At 33.8% G+C, this 23,855-nt stretch overlaps 3 protein-coding genes and 2 pseudogenes across 4 annotated transcripts; 2 read left to right on the top strand and 3 right to left on the bottom strand.

Moving 5' to 3' along the window:
* Nucleotides 1-598: 598 nt before the first annotated feature.
* LOC104780689 (glutamate-1-semialdehyde 2,1-aminomutase 2, chloroplastic) lies at nucleotides 599-2,862 on the bottom strand. The gene is made up of 4 exons (XM_010505212.3): nucleotides 2,387-2,862; nucleotides 2,008-2,181; nucleotides 1,284-1,928; nucleotides 599-1,194 (listed from the first exon to the last, which is right to left on the bottom strand). Exons 1-4 carry the CDS (start codon nucleotides 2,459-2,461, stop codon nucleotides 772-774), a joined length of 1,317 nt encoding a protein of 438 aa, XP_010503514.2. The 5' UTR covers nucleotides 2,462-2,862; the 3' UTR covers nucleotides 599-771.
* Nucleotides 2,863-3,889: 1,027 nt separating this feature from the next.
* LOC104780688 (ATP-dependent 6-phosphofructokinase 2) lies at nucleotides 3,890-6,021 on the top strand. The gene is made up of 2 exons (XM_010505210.3): nucleotides 3,890-4,886; nucleotides 5,000-6,021. The coding sequence occupies exons 1-2, from the start codon at nucleotides 4,377-4,379 to the stop codon at nucleotides 5,822-5,824; spliced, it is 1,335 nt and encodes a 444-aa protein (XP_010503512.2). The 5' UTR covers nucleotides 3,890-4,376; the 3' UTR covers nucleotides 5,825-6,021.
* A 232-nt stretch (nucleotides 6,022-6,253) lies between these two features.
* On the bottom strand, nucleotides 6,254-9,845 carry LOC104780687 (DEK domain-containing chromatin-associated protein 1). Its single transcript, XM_010505209.3, has 11 exons — nucleotides 9,209-9,845; nucleotides 9,091-9,124; nucleotides 8,876-8,955; nucleotides 8,682-8,741; nucleotides 8,470-8,583; nucleotides 8,316-8,396; nucleotides 8,143-8,214; nucleotides 7,074-7,497; nucleotides 6,890-6,987; nucleotides 6,769-6,799; nucleotides 6,254-6,654 (listed from the first exon to the last, which is right to left on the bottom strand). Exons 1-11 carry the CDS (start codon nucleotides 9,536-9,538, stop codon nucleotides 6,554-6,556), a joined length of 1,425 nt encoding a protein of 474 aa, XP_010503511.2. The 5' UTR covers nucleotides 9,539-9,845; the 3' UTR covers nucleotides 6,254-6,553.
* Nucleotides 9,846-13,535: 3,690 nt separating this feature from the next.
* Nucleotides 13,536-14,614, bottom strand: LOC147946003 (LOB domain-containing protein 32 pseudogene; annotated as a pseudogene). Its single transcript, XR_015596310.1, has 2 exons — nucleotides 14,569-14,614; nucleotides 13,536-14,098 (listed from the first exon to the last, which is right to left on the bottom strand). The product of XR_015596310.1 is annotated as an LOB domain-containing protein 32 pseudogene (transcript).
* Nucleotides 14,615-17,967: 3,353 nt separating this feature from the next.
* LOC104783914 (putative carboxylesterase 13 pseudogene) lies at nucleotides 17,968-22,298 on the top strand (annotated as a pseudogene).
* The last annotated feature ends 1,557 nt before the right edge of the window (nucleotides 22,299-23,855 follow it).

The following is a 23,855-nucleotide window of genomic DNA, read 5'->3' as shown; positions in this document are numbered from 1 at the left end:
GGAAATGTTGGTATATAACTATATATCAATCTATAAGGAGTAAACATTTACTTTTAATACTTGAACAGAAACATGATGAAAGCTCATAATCAAGTTTTAGCTGTTAACCACTCAACTCTATCCTGAGCTACTTATTGTTGTCACAAAACATGATCAAGAGAAAACTTGTTCAACTATCTAACATAAAAACCGTACAACTTGCTTTCCAAAATATCTTGACAGCTTTCATCAGGATGATTCCTCTTCATTCTTTGTGAACAACCAAAATCAGCACAGATGGTTTGGATCAAGTTACAACTAAAAAATATCCATCACACAGCAGCTAGAAGCAAAGATGTGAAGACAGAAAAATGCAACTAAAACTACGAAAACTTAACTTTGAGAAGGAAACAACATCGGGTATATCTCATTGTTGACAACTCATTGTTGAAGTAGATAACCAAAGATGTATGAAATATGTTTTTTCAATGACAGTGAAAGTCAGTGAAATATATTTATAAAACATATCCATCAAGTATTTGAGGCCACAGTTTCGATGCTCTCAAGTCTGAACCTAAGTTTCTCTACATCAAAAAAAAACAAATTGTGTCCTGTAATGTTGATTAACTCTGGTTTATTACTCGGTTTAAAAAATTGCATAGTGGGTTCCGGTTCTCCATCTATCTACCAATTATTATCATAAGCTCACTCACTACACAAGAAGTCTCATATGTTCAAATGAGAGAACACGCCAAAAAACAATCATGGTTCTCTGGAAGCTTCCAGAGCATTCTAGATTCGACTTAAAACCTTCTCGGCTGCTGCTATAGTGAACTGGATGTCTTCTGCAGTGTGAGCCAAGCTGGTAAAACCGGCTTCGAATTGAGAAGGTGCCAAGTAGACCCCTTCTTCCAACATTCCTCTGAAAAACTTTCCAAACTTCTCTGTATCACTCTTCTTGGCGTCCGAGAAATCATAGACGGGTCCTTCAGTGAAGAAGAAACCGAACATCCCACTTATGTAACCACCACACATCGCATGCCCAGTTTTCTTGCCGGCTTCTAGTATCCCACTTGTAAGCTCTTTCGTGATCTTGTCCAAGTATTCATATGTCCCAGGCTGACTTAACCGCTTCAGCGTGTGAATACCAGCAGTCATAGCCAACGGGTTACCACTTAGCGTACCAGCTTGATACATCGGTCCTGCTGGTGCAACCTGCAAAAAGACATCAATGATCAAAGCTCAGTTCACTTGCAGCAAACTCAAAGATTGGTCGTTTCAATTTCTAACAGCTGAAGCCTTACCATTTCCATAATATCTCGCCTTCCACCGTATGCTCCCACGGGAAGACCACCACCGATGATTTTCCCAAGAGTTGTTAAGTCAGGTGTGATACCAAAGTATTCTTGAGCTCCACCATAGGCTAAACGAAAACCAGTCATGACTTCATCGAAAATAAGAAGAGCACCATTATCTTTACTAATCTGGCGTAGACCATTGATGAACTCTGGTTTAGGTGTGATAAACCCTGAGTTACCAACAACAGGTTCAAGAATGATGGCACCAATCTCGCCTTTGTTTGCCTCAAAGAGCTTCTCAACAGCAGCAATATCATTATAAGGAGCTGTTAGAGTATCTGAAGTAGCTGATTTCGGGACACCAGGGGAGTCAGGTAAACCCAAAGTAGCTACACCACTACCTGCTTTGACAAGGAAAGAGTTTGCATGACCATGATAACAACCTTCAAACTTGATGAACTTTTCTTTCCCAGTGAAGGCACGAGCGAGACGTAGCACGCCCATACATGCTTCAGTACCCGAATTAACAAACCGAACCATCTCAATACTTGGAACAGCTGAAATCACCATCTCGGCAAGAACATTCTCTAAGAGACAAGGAGCACCAAAGCTTGTTCCTTTCTTCATTGTCTCAGCTAAAGCTGCAAGAACCTGCACTAGACACAGAACTACATTTAAAACCTTAATCATCAACAATTTTGAAATCATTGAAACTTGGAAAGAAACAAACCTCATCATCAGCATGACCAATTATAGCTGGTCCCCAAGAACCAACATAGTCAACGTACTCATTCCCATCAATGTCTCGTAGTCGTGAACCCTTTGCAGAATCCATCACAACTGGTTGTCCTCCAACTGATTTGAAGGCACGTACAGGTGAGTTCACACCACCAGGCATTAAGTTCTAACACAAAAGAATCAACCAGTTTCAGTAATCAGGACACAATAAAAACCAAAAAAACTAAACTTTATCTAAGATTGTGATTCAATCTCATGTATTCATGTCTTGTTCGCAATTTCCCTAGAAGGGTCACACAGATAATCAATTTAACCAAAATCAAAGCAACACGGGACATCAATGGAATCCATGGAAATTGAAAAGGCCTAACCTTGGCAGCATTGAAAGCTTCCTCAGATTTCTGAAGAGTGAAGTTCTTCGTCTTCTCTTCTATCGAAACGGACATCTTGATGCAGCGACGGTTGGACGAAGAAGAAGAAGGTCTCTTAGAGAACTTTGGGGAACAAGAAAAACCAAGAGCAATCCAGATCCAGTAAGCGTTGCTGCCATCGTTGCTCTATCTCTCTAAGTCTCTCTGTTCCTCTCTCACTTTAGTGTGTAGTCAACAAGATAAGGCGGAGATGATCTTAAGATTTTAGATGGAGCCGACCCGGTGGTTTAAATTCCGGTTCAACTTGACCCAAAATCTGTAACTCAAGTCAATTTTGTTTGTTTGACTTTTTTTTTCCCAAAACAATTGATTACAAAAAGAGAAAAACCCCTAAAAATATGACCTTAAATGGGCATGTAAGATGTGTTGCCTTGTTAAAAAATCTTACTAGAATTTTTTAACAAACGCCACGATGAAGAGAAAAAAATGTAACACGTTTTTACTCTAATCCATCATAATTACGTTACTTAAAATCTCTGATTAAAAACTTTTTGAAATTAGTTATTAGATTTTTTTTTTGTAAAAATGTCATGATAGAGAGAAAATGATACAGAGAAAAAGAACTTAGCACGCTTTTACTCAAATTCATCATAAATATGTTACTTCAAATTTCTGAAATCACGTGATAAAACATTATGAAAAAAAACTTTTTGAAATTAGTTGTTAGATTTTAAAAAGAAAAAGAAAAAGAGTGTAACACACTTTTACTTGAACTCATCATAAATACGTTACTTAAAATATCTGACATCACATGATACAACATAATGAAAAAACTTTTTAAAAGTAGTTGTTACATCTTGTTAATTATAGGTTCATTGGATACAAAGCATATTGCGTGTTCTTTGTTGTTTCGTTAGAAATTCTGGACCATATTGCTGCTAACTACATCTTTTATTTGCATCCTCGTCTTGTTAAGTGTTCTCCTATTTTAAAATACATGCAAATTAAAGTCCCATGTCTAAACAAGATTGTTGATTAATAAATGAATATATTTTGGGATAAATAAAAGATGATATGAGATTAAAGATCTTGAAGTTGTAGTTAGCAGCAATATTTACCAGATACAAGTAATGGTTGGAACTTGGAACAGTGGCCCTAATTTACCAAGTAATAATTAACTTAATTGGATACATTGTGACTGAATGATCGTGTGGCCTATTGGCTACACACCCGTATTGATACTCTGATAAATGGATAAACTTCGTGGTTCGATTCCCCACAGTTGCTGGTTTGAAAAAGTTTCCCCCATTTCTACTCGTCATTTGCTAATGCTACTTATGTTATGTGATAGCAGCATTCTTTTAATATTTTCAAATATGAAATATGCTTTGTTATATTTTGTGTAATTTATGTCATATAATTAAGAAGAATTGATTACTTTCAACTTCAAGTGATCAACGTTGAGGATAATTTTATAGCAAAATGATGCAAAACAAACATATCACTTTCAGTTGTGTACTACTTCTGTGATTAAAGACATTTGATATTACTCTTCTTTACCTCTCCTCTTCTTTCTTTAATATCTTTTTAGGTTTGTTGGCTTTATATTGATCATCTTGCTATTACTTAGTGAGTCATCGTATCCCTTCCCATTTAAAATATCAACCATCAGATAGAGAGGAGAGGCTCTATCAGTATATATTTCTTTTCAACTTGTCCGTCAGTAATATTATATGAGGAGGATTCGATTGATCAAAGTACACGTACGTTGTTCTACAAAATATCCCACTCATACAATACAATAATTAATAAAAAGTTAGAAACTTGAACAGAGAGCTACACTATACTTTTGTTTATTAATTATTATTAATAATCAGGCGACGTGTCGAGGCCTATGCGGCTGCACTTGCCACGTCTCCGCCGTGTGACCACCTCTTTCCATAAGTAAAGCCGATGTTACCATCTTCTCTTCTCTCGGCATCACCAAAGAATGGCGACAGAGACGGCAACTAGTATCAAGAAGCTCCCATCTCTCTCCGGCCTCCATCACCGGAGTAATCCACTTGATGAAAACCCCTTCTTCCACCCCTCCGATGGCTTCTACATCAACCCTTCTGACGTCATCCTCTCCCAGGTCGCCTACGACCTCTCCGACCAGTCCCAACCACGTTTCGCCTACCACAGAGCTGGACCCCGCCAAGAGATCATGTACGAGCCATCGGCTGTGAAAGCGGCGATCGTGACTTGCGGAGGGCTGTGCCCGGGGATGAACACAGTCATAAGAGAGCTCGTGGTTGGTCTATGGGAGCTGTACGATGTCAAAGAGATTTATGGCATACCAGCTGGTTACAGAGGGTTTTATTCCATGGAAGCCGTCAAGTTAAATCCCAAGATCGTTCATGATTGGCACAAGAAAGGTGGCACTGTCCTCGCCACTTCCCGAGGTGGCTTTAATCTCAATAAGATCGTAGATGCCATCCAACACAACGGTTACAACCAGGTCTTGTTCTGTTCTTTACAGTGTGTTCTGTTTTGTTTTCTTCTGTTTTGTCTAGGCAAAAGTTTGAGTTTGATCCAAATCCTCTGTTTTGTCCTCATGGACCTCATCATCAGGTGTATATAATAGGAGGAGACGGCACAATGCGTGGAGCTGTGGAGATCTTCAAGGAAGTAAGCCGGAGGAAACTCGAGGTGGGAATCACAGGTATTCCCAAAACCGTGGACAATGATGTCGGCATCATTGATAGATCGTTCGGGTTTCAAACGGCTGTAGAGATGGCTCAGCAGGCTATATCAGCTGCTCACGTGGAGGCCGAGAGCGCAGTCAATGGCATTGGACTAGTGAAGCTCATGGGCAGAAGTACTGGACACATTGCTCTACACGCCACACTTAGCAGTCGTGATGTGGATTGTTGTTTGATCCCAGAGATGGACTTCTACCTTGAAGGCAAAGGAGGGCTGTTTGAGTTTCTTGAAAAGAGACTAAAAGAACGTGGCCATGCTGTTCTTGTTGTGGCTGAAGGTGCAGGCCAAGATTTGATACCAAGAAATGAATCGCAGAAACAAGAGAGGGATGAATCTGGCAACTTAGTTTTCTTGGATGTGGGAGCCTGGTTTAAGTCAATGCTCAAGGAATGGTGGGAGAGAGAGCATCCAGACGAGCTGTTCACCGTCAAATATATCGATCCGACTTACATGATAAGAGCTGTACCTGCAAATGCTACGGATAACTTGTATTGTACACTCTTGGCTCACTCGGCTATCCATGGAGTCATGGCTGGTTACACAGGGTTCGTTTCTGGTCCGATCAATGGTAACTATGCTTATATCCCCTTAGAGGAAGTGGCACAGGCTAAGAATGAAGTGAACACGAATGACCACAAGTGGGCATGGGTGCGTTCAGTCACTACTCAGCCTGATTTTGAAACAAAATTTTAAGGGGCATTCACCGTGAGACCCTTGAGAAGATTAGAATGAGTGAGTGAAGCGAAAATCTTGTAAGCAAGTAATAATCTCATCATGTATTTGATCAAACAATGCAATCTTAGTTTGCGTAATCCAAGTTATCTATATATATGTATGTCTTTTATAACAAGGGAACAATGCTTAAATTCGAGGAAAAACTTTGAAACAAAGATGGGAATGGGATCCTTAAACTCTCTCTCTCTCTCTCTCTCTCTCTCTCTCTATTATTAATCCTAATAAGCATATTACTAGGTATTATTTCATGGCTTGCTTGTTGTGGAATCGTTTTCTTCAAGCATATAAAAGAGTGTGGTTGAGCAGGAGCTTGAGCTCTGCGCTGTGTTCCAAAATCATAGGAATGTAACAACTAGACATAAAGATCCCCCAGAAAAAGAAGAAAGATTGGAAGTCCTTACAAATACATCTCAAATTAACTCAAAAGTATCCAATCATTATAGTTAACTAGAAAGTTAGAAACTTAACAGCTACACAAGTGAGGCGAACCTGGTACTACATGAGCCTAACAGATTACACAATACACGAACAGCACAAACAAATCCCATTCTGTAAATCACTACTATGATTCACAGATGAAGGTTAAATTAAACCGTCTTCTTGGTTATGTTTTCTCTTATTTTCATATCGGATTTGCAGAAAGAAAGACAAAACTAGTCCTTTCTTTCTTTGTCTTCTTTAGCTTTCTCACCTTTCATCATCAGCACCACTCATTTCGTTAATGGCATCTGTAACGATATCCTTCACCTCTGCTTTTCTATGCATAAGATCAACTCCAAAATGGCTCCCTAATATTTACACAACCAGCAAAAATAATGTTTCAATAAAACAGTTTCCTGCAAATTTTGAAGAAGACAACAATTACGAATTGAGTAAAAGGGAAAAGCTTTACAGAAACATACCAAGCTTCCGCAGAATATCAGATAGAGTTGCCTGTTTGAAAACAAAATTCAGAATGTCCTGAGTTCAAGATTTTGGTAAACGGTTTACAATCTGTTAAATCTCAATCTATAGAAGTCTCACCGTATTGAAGTCTACTTCCTTCAGGATTTTGGCCACCACTACATGCAGTTCTTTTCTTGTGGGTTCTTTTTTACCTTTCTCAAGGGATTTTCCTGCACCTGCACAAACAATGAAATAGAAAATCGATACACCTTCAAAATTTGATATTAAAGCTTTTTATATCGAGCTGAGAAATCATTCAAACCTTGATCTTTGGATCCCTTTGCCTGTGGTTTACTTGTCTGTTTCTTGCCTTTTTCTTTAGAGGAATCATTTTTCTCAACCTCTTGCTTCTTGCTTGATGATGCAGTTGATTTATCGACTTGTTTGGAGGACTTTCGACCAGATTTTGCAGAACCTTTAAGAGACTTCTCCTCCTCAGCTGCTGGTTTCTCCTTCTTAGTCCTTTTTGACAAGCTTTTTTTATCGGTTGACTTTTTCTTCTCCTTGGCATTATCTTTCTCGTCTTCATTTTCGGTATCTTCATTTTTGTTGTTTTCTTCCTCTGGAGCTACACCATCTTCTCCATGAGAGTCATCTTCAGAACCAACATCAGCCTCACCATTTCCTTCTTCCGTTTCAGATGGCTTATCTTGCTTCTTTCCAGAACTTTTCGTCTGCCTTCTCTTCTGTATATATCAAACATAAAAAGACACTGATCATTTATGCAACGTCACGCAAAGGCAGAGAAAAGAGGCTTTCATGAAAATGCTCAACTATTTCCTTCCAGAAGTTTACACATTTTCTTCTCACAGAGCCATATCACACAAGGAGCTAAGTGGGGAAAACTAAACAATCAGAAATGGGAATGCCATTTGGTAAATGAAAAAACGAAAATGGTTTGGAAATAAGACAGTGCTGAGATGTATACATTTCCTGAATAGAAACCATCAAGTAAAAATTGACCCAGCCTTAAAATCTAGTCTTGGATTTGCTACTATTCCCAAGTTTTCCCATTATAGTACGACACATTGCTTAATAATTACCGCAAACCAAATAGCAGCCGTATGTACAACTACTAATAAGTTGTGAAATAAAAGAAAATCAGATTATAATACATAGATGTGCACTATGTAAATTGCAGAACTTCCTAGGTAAAGTTTTGTGTTCAAGAATGGATAAGGTAGCGCAGACAAAGCTACTCAAATCATAAAGATCACATGGTTCATAATAACAAACTAGAAAAGGGGGATATTTTTACCAGCCAGGGGAGAAAATAAACAAATCATGTTAATGAATTCAAACTAAAGAAGAGGAAAGATAAAATTACAAACCTTGGCTGGGACATCTGATGATTCCCCAGAAGTCAAGTTATTTAGTGTGCTCTTCTTGCGCTTTTTAGTTTCCTATATTATATGTAAAGAAAAGAGAAAACAAATCAATAACCCGTATCAAATCAAACACAATGGAGAACAGTGATTCAGATTCAGCTGCTAGCTTAGCGTACCTTTTCACTATCAGCAAGTACAACATCCCTTGTTGCCTTGGGATGTACCAAAAATTCAAGCACTTTTACAGCAAGTTCGTCCTGACAGTATCGGAACAGATGTATGAATATAAAATGAAGCAAGACACAAACAGATAGACCAAAATTCACTTACTTTTTTCACATTACTTTTGTTATTGGGTATATCAAGCACATCACAGAGATCAATTAACTTTTCTTTGATACATTTATCAAGCTTCTCCTTTGTTCTTGCTCTTTGCTTCTCCTCCTGGAAAACAATTAAAATACCGCTCTTAAAAAACAAGGCTGGTCATCAACTCATACACGCCCCTGAAACTATATATATCTACACAACAAAATTGGTACCTCTTGCTCTGACCATACAAAACCCGAAAACTGACCAATGTTTTTCTTCAGCGTCTGTGCCTGCACAGCATTTTTCACACAAACCCTTGAGTAATCATCAATCAATCAAGCACTCTGGCAAAAGAGAACAAAACATCCGGTACATAATAAACAGAGACAGAAGCTTTAATACACACACATAGTAAATAAGGTACCTTTCCTTTCTTCCCGTAGAGAATGGTGTGAAGTAAGAAGAGATTGTCGTCAGGCTTTCTCTTGGATAGTTTATAAGCCACTGAAAAAAACAGTTTAACACAATTCAATCAGACCCAAATCATTCTCTAAACAGCATAGTTAAGAGTGAACAACAACAACTCGAAATCTATTTAAGGTAAAAAAAAAACCCAAATCAGGGTGTTAAATTACATACCATTTGGAATCTCCTTAAGCCGTGTTCCACGACCCTAAACACGAAACTAAAACTAGTCAAATTCTGGAAAAATTCTAAACAAGCCCAAGAATCAAAGTTTGAATCTTTATATATATACCTGCTCAATAGAGACAGGCTTGTTCCCAGAGGATCGAGAAGGAGGAGTAGTATCCGAATTCGAAATGTAACGCTCAGTCCTCTTTCTCTCCCTTGTAGGCCTCTCACTGAGTGGAGTCACCGGAGATATAACTCTTTCTCCACCATTCGCTTCTTCTTCTTCTCCTCGTTTGTCCTTCATGGCTTCCTCTTTCTTCTTCTTCTCGGCGTCTTCACTTACTGGAGCTACTACCTTCTTCTCTGTTGTATCCTTCACGGAATCAGCTTCTTCCTTGGGCGGAGCATCAACTGCTAATTCTGGTGTCTTCAATTTTAGGGTTTCAGTCGCCATGTCGAGATGAGATTACACTAAACAGTGGTGAAAACGAGAATCGAATTAAAAGAGTACAAAAAGCAAAACCCTAAGTTTCTGAGCTTTTTGGGACAAATTCGAAAAACCAAAAAAAAAAAACCCAAAATTGGGGATTTAAAAGTTTTGGTGGTAAAAAAGAAAAAAAAAATGAAATGATAATGAAACACAAAGGGGGGGGGGGGGGGGGGGGGGCTTTTCGCGGTCACAAAAGCTCGCGGCTAAGCTTAAAAAAGGCTCTCTCAAGGCTAAATAGAGGATATCAGTAAAATGGTTTAAGGGCGTTCACGTTTTGAGGTGCGTTTTCAACGCTGTACACGCACATATAATTCATATGACTCTTTTGTCAAAATATTTTTGTAGTGCTCTTTTAGTAGTAACTGAATAAATTTCCTAATAATGTATCATTTATTAATATATCATATTATTACTATAACATTTTCTGTATTTAAATTAATTTATCATATTTTAACAAAGAATTATTTTTAGAATGATGTATAACTCATCAATATTTTTAATAAATATCATAATATTATATATATATATATTAAATAAATTATTTATCCTACATACTAGTTTAAAGTTTTTACTAAGTCGAGTATATAGTATTTAATAAATATATATATTAACTGTCGTTTGATGAAGAACAATTAAGAAGAACTGACTCTGAATAAGAACAAATAGTTATATTTTAATAAAACTGCCGATTCAAACACTCGACCATTTACTTATTCTCATACTACATAACCAACTTAGCTAATAAATGTTGGGTGAAGTAAGCCAAATGACGAGGACATCAGTAGGCAACTTCTCGAAAAACCCGTTCTACCATTTTCTGAAGAATCCGTTCTGCCAACAATGATACACAAACCTATGACAAGGTTGGAAACAAGAACCTTAAGGGAACAATTCAACAAGTCCATTGCAAGTCTGATTACTTTCATTGAGCTAGAAGATTCCAAAGAGAAGACTCCACAAACATCATTTTTGCCAGTTCTACAAGGAATTAAAGAACCCGTTCTTTTCATCATTTCTGAAGCAATCAATGAAAGACTCGAGCATGCATGAGAGTTATTTTCAAGGTAAGTGCTTGAATTCAAATAATAAATAATGGTTCTTTTCTTGTTTTGCAGGAATCGACCGTTGGGTCTTTTTGAGTCTTTTATTTATTTAGGTCCTAAAATCGAGTTTGTTGTTTTTGCAAGTTTAGTCCTTTTATTTGTAATAAATTTCGACCCTAGAAGGTCCCTTCTCAGCATTGTAACCTTTCAAGTTTTATGAAATAAAATGAGAGTTTTCTTAGGTTTTTTTCTGACTTAGAAGCAACTACCCTTTTCTCCTTCTTCTTGTGTGTGAATCCTTGAAAACTGAGATTTGACTTATCATAGATCCTTTCACAGATCTGTGTGGCGTCTTTCAATCCACCCATCTATCTCTTCATCTTCCACTGCTACCAAATAGACAGAACAATATTTTCAACCATTTGTCTATTTACCATCTCTTCGCTGCATTCCATCTATCATCCATCGAATAGACAGAACAGTGTTATCAACCATTTGCCTATTTCCATCTATCCACGTTTGTTCCCTCATCTGGGTTCCTATATCATCTGGTATGAGAGCTAAACGCTCCAAATCAGGTTTTATCCATCTCTTTTGTTTCAGTTTATTTCCCTTTGTTTGCTTCAGTTTGCGTCTGTTTCATTTTGTTTTGTTTCATTTCGTTTCTCTCTTTTAGATCTATTATTTTCGTGTGTTCTTGTTCTATTTTAATTATTCATCTTCTAAAAAGAAAACCCTAAAAAAATTTCGTTCAGATCTGTTTATTTGATTGCCCAAAACCTCCCAAATCCTAGATCTATTTACTTATAAATTTAAATTTCTACTACTTATAGTTATAGTTTTGTTTTAGAAAAATCAATACAAAATTTTAAACTTAACCCTTAAAGTTGAAAATAAAGTCATTTTCTTAATCCTAAAATTAACACTAACTGAAGAATTTATTTATTTTACTCAAATATTAGAAGATTATTTTCAAATAAAATTTTAGAACAAACATACTGGTTTCGATTAAAATTCCTATAATTAAGGCTTACTCACACATTAATATAGTAATTAGTGAAAGCTTCTTATTGGCTAATATACTGAAACAAGGATTGCACTGTCCACCGTTGATATATTGAATCCAACGGCCCATATCTTCTTCTCCCTTTTCTCTTCTTCTCCTATGTCTCTTCTACTCCACCGATGAAACATAAGTTCTTTTTTTTGTTTTTTGAAACACAGACTCATGTCGTCAATTTCAGTCTTGTGACAAACGAGATGATGATGAACAAAGAATTCACTCCAACGAGAGCGGTCTATTGCTGGAGACGGTGGCGATGTTCCTTGTAAAAAGTTGTAAAATTGTAAGGTCTTATGCTGGTGAAAGAGGGTTTGCCTGAGTCGACAACCTCTGGATCTCGTGAAAGAGGGTTTCCCTGAGCCGACAACCTCTGGATCTGCCGTGGTGGTTTTCACCGGTCCAAGCCGCCGTGTCTACCACAAAGCTGTGGTCCTTGAATCCGCCGGAGCTAATGCCCTGACTCTCTGCCTCCGGTTATACAGCAAGATCCGAGCCTCCGATATGATTTCGGCGAGTTTTTCCGATTGATTCCGTTTTGTAATTGTGTCGTCATTGTAATTGGCCCAGCCCTAGCCCATTAAGGGGTATTAATTTTAATATATATTATAAAAAGTTGAAATTAATAATTGTTTCTTTTATAAGATTTAATTTAATTTTCGAAATTAATGAATTAATTTTATGTGTTAATATTTTAGAAGGAAAATGGTAAGAGCTATGTGGTAGAAAAATAGTAGAAATTTGTTATCTATTAATATTTTGGTAGGAAAATGGTTAAAAAAAATTTCCCAGTTTCCTACGAAGTTTTTACGAAAATGTTTTAGTAGGAAATTTTCTATGAAATTCATTCCAAAACCGATTTCCTTCAGACGATTACCTCCAATATTTTTCGTAGGAAAATAGTAGGAAACACATATTTACTATTATTTTCCTTTAAAATCTGCAATAGGAATTCACATGTTTTCTTGTAGTATCGAGGAATACTTTGTAAATAAAAAAGTTCTACTCTAAAAATATAGAAATTAATATTGTTACTCCAAAGAGTAGAATATAGATTACCATTGTAGATGGTTTTACTCTATAAATAGAGTTTGAAGTAAGATATAGAGTACCATATATTTTTTCCGCTAAGAGGGGCTCATTTTATTGTGATGCTGAATCCTTTTCCACAAGGTCATAGACACATCTTTTTTTTTAATCCCTAAGAGCTATACTTCTTTATACTATTGTAAAAATTAGTCCATCATTTCACCAAATGTTAAAATCCAATTTATAAAAAAGAAAAATATCTTAGATCCCTCCCAAAATCAATATTGCATGTTATAATTTTGTTTTTTTGTCAATATAATTTAACTTAACATGAGAAAATGTTAGCATAAGTTAAGTCAACATTACTATTCTTGACGAAGACAAGAAACATTATATTGTTTTCCAGATTATATTTTGAAAGCTTATCATATAAAATAACAAGATTAATTAGAAAGGAATTAAACTTTGTTCTCCAAATTATAAGTTTTTAATTATCTTTATTTATTTCTTATGTACGTGTATCTATAAAAATCCAACCTTACCCACTATTTAAGATCTTATATACATTATGAAAAAGATTATTATGTTTCATGTGATTTAGCAACAAATCTAGTTTTCAGATAGATTTAAAAGATCTTAACATGTACTTTTGATTATTATCCAATGCAAGTAAAAGGAAACACCATATAAGAATAGCTCAAACAACATAGATATTTTATTAAAGAAACATAGATATATGACGAAATAGTAAGAAATTAAGGAAAATGACAAAATATTATTCTAGGAACTCGAGTTCAAAGAAAAAAACAAACAAAACACATGGAAGTTTTCATTGATGCTTTTTAGCTAAAGTTGTAGATGGTCAAACAGATGTTGATGCACCATGAGCTCCATGACCATCACCCATTTTTTGATCTTCTCTCATCCTGATGTTTAGATTCTTTATTTTCTCAATATAAGAATTCAAAGATGTTGATGTAACGAAGAAATCATCTGGAATGGGAAGATCAAAATATTTTGGCACTTGATCATGTCCCATGTTTGTTTCAATATCATTCACTGCATAATTAATATCTTGTTTCATATTATTGAGAATGTTCTCATAGTGTAGGATGATGCCATGGACTCCAGAAATGAGATCACGTCTACGAGCCTCAGCTGCATAGCACAGTGAGTTGACAGCAATTTCACGTTGTTCTAGAGAATCAAAATTATTAAGAATATTGCGGACGTTCATGGCTCCAAAAGTTTGATGAACATCTTCAAATCTCGTATCATGAGATGGAAAATGTGGTTTGGAGACACAAGTTAAATCACAAGGATCATTCAAGATCTTGCAAACAGCCAACGGTTGTAAGCCACTCTTCTTTGTTTTCTTTTCTCCCTTAACCCCTAAAAATATTATATTAAAAATAATCATTAATACCATTCAAAATATATGTACATATTGTACTTTTACTACAGTATGTTTCACCATAGCTGTGAGTTGTGTGATGAACAACATATACCTAAAAATTACATATATAGTCATAAATCTATCTAACTTAAGAGATATTAGAGGTTTTTAGCAAATCCTACAAAATACAATATATCAATACCAGATAAATGTGTGATAAATCATAACAGATTAATTTATAAGAGAAAAAATAATTCTCGTCAAAGATCTCATATATAGTCGAACATATATAAACCCATTATTGATGTGTCGAGTATTATATAAAAATTGAATGTAATAAAACACGACTGATATATATGACAAACATTTATCAACCAATAGAAGTATTAAAAATTAAACTAAAAACACAAAAATATTATGTGAAACTATATATATAATTAGTAGATAAACCGAGATCATATAATACCTCGATGAGAAATGTTAAAAGAATCTATATCACAAAAGAAATAAAAAAAAAGTAGTAAATTTGGGAGATGTTTGTAATGATAAAAGTATTGGTATTTATATAGTCATGGTTATATCACTGATTTTAGGTAAGAGACTAATGTCCATTAAATAAAGGAAATTTGACTTATTTATTGTCTGATATATTTGACTGTGATACTTCTTTTTTGGCAATATAATATTATATTTTGCCTACATTCAAAGTTTATTTTATTTCTGTCATGCATTAATTCTGCCAATTATTATTCCCTATAATGTATTATACTTTATTTGTAATTAGTTTCAACATAATATGTTACATTATTAGAGCATCATCGGTCAGAAACTATGTGGGTTTCTCAAATATATTAAAAAAATCTTTCAATATTAAATTATTTATTTATTTAAGTTTTAAATAATAAAAAAATAAGTTAACCAATTATATGATGCCAAGTGTGTGAGAACGTTTCTCATCGGTTGTGAAACGAGAATCGTTGAGAATCTTTTTTATACATCTCTCTTACTTTTTAATTATTTTCTATTTTTTTATTATGTTGATACCCTCTGCCACAGACAAACTTATCATTTATATTTATTTAATCTTAATTTAAGAAGAATAACAAACGTATTTTTAATTATTCTAAATGGTTATTTCAATAATTTTTTTTAATATATATCTTATTAGATAAAACTTAGGTTTCATATCTTATTATATAAAACTTATGATTCATATCTTATTATATAAAACATATAAAAAAAATATTTTTCAAGAAATATATTTTGTTATTTTTGTTAATTATATTAGTACTACTTAAATATATATTTGATATGATGCACATATTATATTTGATACAAAAAATTTAGTTGTTACTCATTAAGATTGAGTGCGTAAAATTAATATCTAATATTATGATGTGATATATACTTAATTTGTATGTAAGATGGAATGCATGAGGTTCAATTCCGGATTTAAAAACAGTAACCAAATAAAATCTACAAAAATTGTGAGGATTACCAGTTAAAATTAAAATGTTATCAAAAGTATTTAATATTTATTTCTTATATCCACGTATAGAGTATGCAAATAACTATGATTCTAACTAAAAGCTGAAGTTATTTCTAATGTGAAATGATTTATAAATAACATTTAGCCATAATTTTTTCAGTTATTGGTTAAATTCAAATTTATCATAAAATTAAATACTCGTACATAGAATGGATCCTAATATAGTATTAATAGGTAACCTATGCGGAATAAATAGATTCAAACAATCGAATTTATAAATAAATACATATATTTAAAGGAGTAATATTTGTATTATCATTAGTTTTTAACATGATGATAATATACTAAAACATATAAAATATTTTAATAGGACGAAGCAAATTTTACTCTCAATCTTATAAATTTATTTTATAATTATTAAAAAAGTCAACCAATAATATAGAGAAATATTTATAACTTAAAAATTGAATATGTATTGGAATTTACAACACAAAAAATAATATATTACACGTGATAAAATTACAAAAATATTAGATTTGTTGTTATTGTAAATAATATTAACTTGTGAATATGAAAAACTGATTCTTGAGAATGCTTCTCTATTAAGGTGTTTTTTTGGTATTTTAATGTAAATATGTGAGTACTACTATTTTTACTGTAATTAAATTAAATATTAGATTTTATAATACTAATTTTGAATTTTTTATAAAAGTAGATGTTAATAAAATGCACAAAATTAAATTTGTAAAATAAAATTATTTTTGAAATATATAATTGTATAAATGTAATTAGTATTAATTAATGAGAATTATTTGCTAAAATTTGTTTGAGTTCTGGAGCGATGAGATGTCAGCATTTTTTCAATAGTAATTCACACTCATACAAAATTTCTATAATAAAAAGAGAATAAAAGGTTATGAGATCTTACCTAACACAAAGCTTTGATTAAAATCCACGTAGCTACAGCAGTGAAATTTTAAAAACCTGTTAAATTATATACTATATATTAATAAATTATATTTTAACCTGCAGTACACCACGGAACAATATTTTTATAACAAAAACTAAATTTAAAAAAAAAAAATTTGTTTGTTAATTTTGTTTTTTTTTGTTTAGTGTTTAAGTTTGTATAATTGTATTTTGATTTTTAATTCTAAAATTTGACCAGTTGTATACCGCAGACACGACGAGACATTTATTTAGTTTTATTTCTAATAATGTTACATTTTACCGTATCGAATTTCTTATGGTTATAAAAATTTAAAATTTTAGTACTTTTAGATTTAATCCGTGAAGGAATTATTCTTACATTATTATACAAAATTTTGGTGTTTTTAAATTTAACCCGTAGGTTTAATGTTTTTTAGATTTAACCCGTAAAAAATTATATCTGTAAAAGTTATTATGTAGTATACTCCAGATTAAATTATATTATAAATACTCTAATTTATTAGATTTAACCCGTGAATTTTTTTTTTTTACATTTTTATCACCATATTAATAACCATTAAAGATATTAATTGTTCATATTAAACAATATAGTTATTATTGAATATTAGAATTTTTAAAAGTAAAAAATATGGGAGAATCTCAAAAATAACACTAATTTAAGTTTTTAGTCCAAAATTAGCACACATGCTTAAAAGTTCCAAAATTAGCACATTTTTATATATCAAAAAATATAAAATTAATAAAATTAAAACAATGTTAAAATCGTGAGATAGCAACAATTGTGTTCTCTCTCACTCTTCTCTCTCCGCCGATTCCAAATTCAATCGGAGATGATGTTCCACCGACGAACCCAATCGGATTTGTTAGCCATCAAGTCGAAGTCCGTAAAACCAGTAATTACGTACTCAACATTGAAGAGGAGCCCAAACATGAATCTAAGGACCGGAGATATCTTTGAGCTCTGGTTCAGAAAGACGATATAGCCCAAGCTTCACAGGTCCCAATCTCTCTCTCTCTCTAATTTTAATTTGAATGATTTAGTTGGTGCTGGATCTGGAGAGTTTTTTTATTTGTGACCTTCAACAACGATAAATCTCATGAAGGGGATGGGGATGACGAAGGTTTGGTTATTTTTTGCTCTATTACGATGGCTCTCATACTAGAAACTGAGAACATTGTTTTGATTTGGATCTGGATCTACTAGTTGTGATGGGGTTTCGATTCAAATATCTATGTCGGCTTTTGATCTCTTTATTTTGTGATCATTAATTTTCGAGTATCTTATGAAAATTTAGTTGTTTTGAAATTGAAATTGTGTTGCAGGTGAGCTTTATGGCATTTGCTTTCTTATTCTCCAAACTCGTTCAGTACAATCAAACCCTAGTTAAAAATATAGCTGAACTTGAGAGAAGGTGAGCTGATTGGTTTACTTAGAATGATAATATTTTCTTAGTTTGAATCATTCACATCCCATCTCCCAACAATGTGTTTTCTTACTGATAACGATGCCTCTCAGACTAGATATCATTCACATCTCATCTCTCATCACAGTCATATTTGAAGATTGAGGGAGCATTGTTGAGAATTCATGAAGACTTTCCTGAAACTTATTCCCTGATTTCAATTTTTATTGCATGGAATAGGGTTGAAGATTTCTCTAAGCTACGTCATGCTGCAGACACAAGATGCAAGTATGCTTTGGATATTTACATATGAGACTGTGTTTCTTTATCCAATTTTACTATATATGTTGTTTAGACATATATGATCTTTAGGAAACTTTTTTAGTTTTTTTTGTACTTGTATGATGTATAACATTCTCACATGTGTAAGCACTTTGCTTTAACTGTGACAGAGCTTCATGAAAGATTATATAAAATTCAGGAAGGATTGTATGAAATTCGGTAAGGATTCTATGAAATTCAGGAAGGATTTCCTTGAACTTCATAATGACTTTCATAAAAAAGTTTAGATTGTCAAACATTAGAATGTTCACAAAAATGAAATCATTACCCCTCACCAATGGAGTAATCTACTAATATTTGATATATTGATCCAAAATACACTAAAAATATATATTTAGAAAAACACATATATAAATTTATGAAGGATTCAATAATATTTAGGAATGACTTTTTGAAATTCAGGATAGTCTTCATAAAAATAATAGTTAAAAAAGATTACATCTTTAAAGTATTCTTGCTTAAATTCAGGATGGTTTAAACATGTTGTGTGCTCTGCCATGGAACATCTTGTTCATCATCAGCTCTTCTTCTTTGGAACAACATACTCAACTTCCTTACACCGTTTCTTTCTTCTTTGCTGAAATCGATATGTAAACAAAAAAAACCCACATTACAATGAAACACATCAAAGATATCACACATTTCTCCAACACAAGACACAAGATAATTATATCTTGTAAAGAAACATTTCAAAGACATCATATACATAACACTAAAATACTTCATAAAATATTTAGAAACACACAAAATCATATTGTTACTCTCATATATATAGAGATAAAATATCAAGATAGACACAAAGTAAAATCAAAAATCCCTCACGAAATAGAGTTATATGTGACACAATAAAGTAAAACAAAAATTTAAAAAAATTAGAAACTCATTTCTGTAGATTTAGGCAGGATTTAATAATGTTTAGGAAGACATTCTTAAAATTTAGAAAGCTTTTCTTGAATATTCATAAATCCCAAAAATGGTGATGAGTGATGACCAGAATGAGAAGATCATCCTCCATTGTACTCTGTCTCGTCAACACGACTAGTCAACTCCATAACCGACAAAATATTAGCCGAAGAAGCCGAATACATCGAAATCGACGACGACGATGAACTTTTTTTACTCTTTTACCAACTGTTTTGTTCTCAATGACAATATATCAAACACTTGGTATGCAAAAAATTTGGTGTCCAAAGATGAGAAAGTAGCACTCAAATACACATTTCAGCTTCAAGATTACCATGTTTATCCATTTCATTCACAATTGAAATTCTAATACCCAACAATTCAAGCCACCACTCATGATCATATATGATTCATTAACTAACAATTTTCAACAGTTCCAATACCCAACAATTCCCAAATGTTCAGATTTCATTCAATACTCAACATTTCATTCGCTAGAAGCAAAGCCAAATGATCTAAGCGAAGGAGAAGCTTCAAATTCTCGTCTACTTCCTTTATTTAGCACTAACATCTCCATTTCTACTTTCTCTTTCACATTCAGAAGCTCTGGTGGTGGTCTCAGCAGCAGAGAATAAAGATCTGTAATTAGCATCAGTGAGTGGTGGCGGCAATCTCGTCGACGATGTTCGTCGTTGGCTTTTTTTTTCAACGCCGTTCTTCTTTCTTCTTCCGATAATCACCACTATCCTCCCACCATTTCTTCTAATCCCCATGATAATAACAACGACAAAACTACAAATACAGATGTGATTCCAGCTGGTGATGAGCCAATTAGCTATATTTAGAAGCCATGATACAACAAATTCGCTTAATTCCTCAATTAAAGCTATAAGAATCCACGATTTTGTGGAGAATCTCAAAATCTGAGATTGAAATTGATACATAGAGAAGAAGAAGAAGAAGAAGCTTTGCATGAAGCTCCACCACAAGCTTCGCCCTCACCTGAAGCTTCACCGGAGCTATCACGATCATAATTTAATAAACCAATAAGTTACTAAAAATTATAATTGATTTTGTTATTTAAGATAATAATTTATTAATGCTAGTCTTGGAATATTTGAATCTGTGTGCTAAGGTTAGAATAAAAACTTAGATTGGTGCTAATCAAGGGTATTTTTCCAAAAATATTGTATAGATATTTTTGGCATATGTTATTAAGTGTAATAAATTTATAAATATATTACAAACTAAATTAGTAGAGATATTTTAGGAATCTAACTGATTTTGTTTTTTTGTATAATGTTTTAGAAATTAAATTTATAAATAAGTATAAGGGGTAAGTATATTTTAAAGAGTTTATTTCAAAAATGTTAATATAAATTAATAATACATTGCTAAACTATAATATTATATTAGTCAAGAAAATAGACCAATATGCGCAAAAACTATTAATTTAATATAAAAACATATACTATTATTTTTACATGTACAGAAATCTAGCAAACAAGGAAAAAACATGGACCAGTGACATCTACGTTGAATTGTGTAGCAAATATGTTAAATTATATTGCCTCTGTTTCAAAATATAGGATGTTTTAACTATAGCACGCAAATTAAGAAGTCTTTACTTTTAACAAGTTTAACCAATCAGAAACAATACTGCATAATATAAATACTAAACTAATCTAAAAGTTGCATAGAAACTTGAAAACATCCTCTATTATGAAACAAAAAACTTCCACGGCGGAAGATTCCTCACTGAAACCGCTTTCTCCCCAACTTACCAGACTTTTCTCACGGCGGCTGTCTCTGCCTCAGACTGTGTAGCCGTCTCTGTTGATTACTGGTGTGCACCGGAGCATTCGATTCCGACGCCTTACGATGATTCGTGGACAGCTCTCAAATGGGTTTTCTCCCACATCACCGGATATGGTCAAGAAGATTGGTTGAACAAATACGCTGATTTCACCAAAGTGTTCATGGCCGGAGATAGCGCCGGAGCGAACATAACGCATCACATGGCGATGAAAGCTGCTAAAGATAAACTCAGTCCCGGTTTGAACGATTCAGGAGTCACTGGAATCGACGACATGGAGACGACGGATGTAGCAATAAGGACGTGGATCGAGTCGATTTGGATGTTGGCTTGTCCCATAAGCAAAGATGGATTGGATGATCCGTTCATCAACGTGGTGCAATCAGAGTTGGTAGATTTGTCCGGATTGGATTGCGGAAGGGTTTTGGTAATGGTGGCTGAGAAAGACAAGTTGGTGAGGCAAGGTTGGGGTTACGGGATGAAGCTTGGTACACTACAGATTTTGGTTTGTATAGTTACCAAAAATTTTGTAGCTATTTACATATTTTCATCACAAATTCATGTTTGCTACAAATTTGTTTCGAAAAAAAGTTTGCCCCTATAGGGTAGTAGCAAATTAAGCTTTGTAGAAAATCGTAACAAATTTGCTACAATTTTATTAGAATTCAATTTGTGTCAAATTTGCTACAAATTTGCTACAATTCAGTTTGTGTCAATTTGCTTCAATTTTGTCTCAATATAATTGTAACAGATTATTATAAATTCTCACAAAATAATTTATCTCTAATAGAGACAAAAAATGCCACTAGCTCTTTGTAACAAAATAGCAACAAAGGTCTTCAGTTTAGTTGTAAAAATTAGCTGTTATATATTTGTAGCTAATTGCCACAATTTGATTAAATTACTCAAAAAATATATATTGTCGCAAATAACCACAATTAGAAATCATCTGATATGGTTTTATATGGTAGTGATCAATCATTTAAACATTAACTTATTACGAAGAAGTCAGTAGAAAACAAACACTGTACAAAGAAGCATAAGACATGATACAACGCTACACACATCAACACTAACCATTGATAGCTTAGAGAACTCTTTAAACAGTTTTTTGTTTTTCTACGCCATTATTTTTATTTTTATTTTTTGCTGTTACAGTTGGAGATTTACGAGACACTGAGCTTGTTTCTTTTTTACTCTCTTTCACTCTCAATCCGCAAGAACTGTTGCTCTTTCCACCTATTATCACACCAAGCAAACCAAGCTATTTGGTTACAAAGGCTGTTGGTTAAATCCAGTATAACAAGTTTGCTTAAATCCGCAAGAACTGCGCCTTTGAGACTCAAATCCAATATCCCTCAATATCCCTCACTCTCTTGACTTCTTGGTAGTGCTTCATGAGTGGCGCAGTCATGTATCGCGAGAGATAAGAGCTTGCAAACATCAAGTCTGGCCTTGATGCACAGAGATACAATAGCCCACCAAGGACACTTCTGAACTTTGTTGGTACACCATATTCTTCATCATTCTTAATCTTTTTGTCGTTTGGTGTAAGTGGGGAACTTACACTCTTCCTCTCTTTCATGCCAAACTTCTCAATGAGATTACATGCAAATTTTTCTTGTGACAGAAAAATTCCATGAACATCTTGAATGATTTCCATTCCAAGAAAATAATTCAGCAACCCCAAATCTGTCATCTCAAACTTCAATTTCATGTCTTCCTTGAATTTTTCAATGAGTTGAGGATCGTTGCCAGTGATCACTAAGTCGTCGACGTAGAGACTTACGATCATGATCTCCTTATATTTCTTCATTACATACAAGGCTGCATCATTCATGCTTCTTTGAAAACCACATTGGAGAAAATATGAATCAATTCTCACATACCAAGCCCTTGGAGCTTGTTTCAAGCCATATAATGCTTTTCTTAACCGTAGAACTTTATTTTCTTCACCTTCAACTACAAATCCAGGTGGTTGTGAAACATAGATCTCCTCTTTAAGATCTCCTCATTTGATAGAGGTTCCACTTCATTTGTGCCGCAAGAGCGAGAATGGCACGAATTGTGTCATGTCTTGAGACCGATGCAAACGTTTCAAGATAATTAACACCATATTGTTGAGAAAAACCCCTTGTAACTAACCTTGCTTTATACTTGATGGGATTTCCATTTGCATTTGTCTTGATACGATATATCCACTTGACACCAATGACATTCTTCTTCTCCGGGTTTTCCACAAGTAGCCATGTTCCATTTTTTTCTATCATATTTATTTCCTCTTTCATGGCTTCTCTCCATTTTCTGATCTCTGAAGCTTCATCATATGTTTGTGGCTCCGTTGACACAAGAAAACAAGCTTCACTTGCTTGAGCTTCTTCTGTTAGAGTCACCTTTGGTGTGTTTTGAATAATCTCATTCACTGATTTGTATTTTTTTGCTGGCTCAGAAGTCTCTCCTTCTTCTTCATCGTTACCACCATCATTTTGTTGAAAATGAATTGGACTGGAAATTTCTTGAATTTGCTCCGTGCATGGCGTACATGGCTCTGTACGTGACTCTTGATTAGTAAGGGGAGAGACAAAATTCCTTTTCACTTCTTCATGTCTATCCTAGTCCCATTTTCTTCCTTCTTCAAAATGCACGTCTCTAGATATCTCCACCTTTTCATTATTTAAAATGAAAATTCTATACCCTTTTGATTGGTAGCTATAACCAATACAAATTCCATGTTTGGCCTTCACGTCTAATTTGCTTGGTTTTTCATCGGGTACATGACCAAAGCATAGAGTTTCAAAAATCTTCAAGTGTCCAACTGCTGGGTTATGCCCACTCCATTTTTCAATCGG

The sequence above is a fragment of the Camelina sativa genome, chromosome 4 (genome assembly GCF_030686135.1).
Source record: "Camelina sativa cultivar CO46 ecotype springtype chromosome 4, ASM3068613v1".
NCBI classification, from domain to species: Eukaryota; Viridiplantae; Streptophyta; class Magnoliopsida; order Brassicales; family Brassicaceae; genus Camelina; species Camelina sativa.
The sequence above is the reverse complement of the archived record's forward strand: the minus strand, read 5'-3'. Positions and strand labels throughout refer to the sequence as shown.

What these genes read in the sequence shown, in the direction of transcription:
- LOC104780688 (XM_010505210.3), top strand. Translation starts at nt 4,377, where the DNA reads ATGGCGACAGAGACGGCAACTAGTATCAAGAAGCTCCCATCTCTCTCC. An exon ending in AACACAACGGTTACAACCAG is followed by an intron (nt 4,887 to 4,999) that starts GTCTTGTTCTGT and finishes CCTCATCATCAG; the next exon opens with GTGTATATAATAGGAGGAGA.
- LOC104780689 (XM_010505212.3), bottom strand. Translation starts at nt 2,461, where the DNA reads ATGTCCGTTTCGATAGAAGAGAAGACGAAGAACTTCACTCTTCAGAAA. An exon ending in AAGCTTTCAATGCTGCCAAG is followed by an intron (nt 2,182 to 2,386) that starts GTTAGGCCTTTT and finishes CTTTTGTGTTAG; the next exon opens with AACTTAATGCCTGGTGGTGT. An exon ending in GGCGAGATATTATGGAAATG is followed by an intron (nt 1,195 to 1,283) that starts GTAAGGCTTCAG and finishes GTCTTTTTGCAG; the next exon opens with GTTGCACCAGCAGGACCGAT.
- LOC104780687 (XM_010505209.3), bottom strand. Translation starts at nt 9,538, where the DNA reads ATGGCGACTGAAACCCTAAAATTGAAGACACCAGAATTAGCAGTTGAT. An exon ending in AGCCTGTCTCTATTGAGCAG is followed by an intron (nt 9,125 to 9,208) that starts GTATATATATAA and finishes TTTCGTGTTTAG; the next exon opens with GGTCGTGGAACACGGCTTAA. An exon ending in TGATATTCTGCGGAAGCTTG is followed by an intron (nt 6,655 to 6,768) that starts GTATGTTTCTGT and finishes TGTAAATATTAG; the next exon opens with GGAGCCATTTTGGAGTTGAT.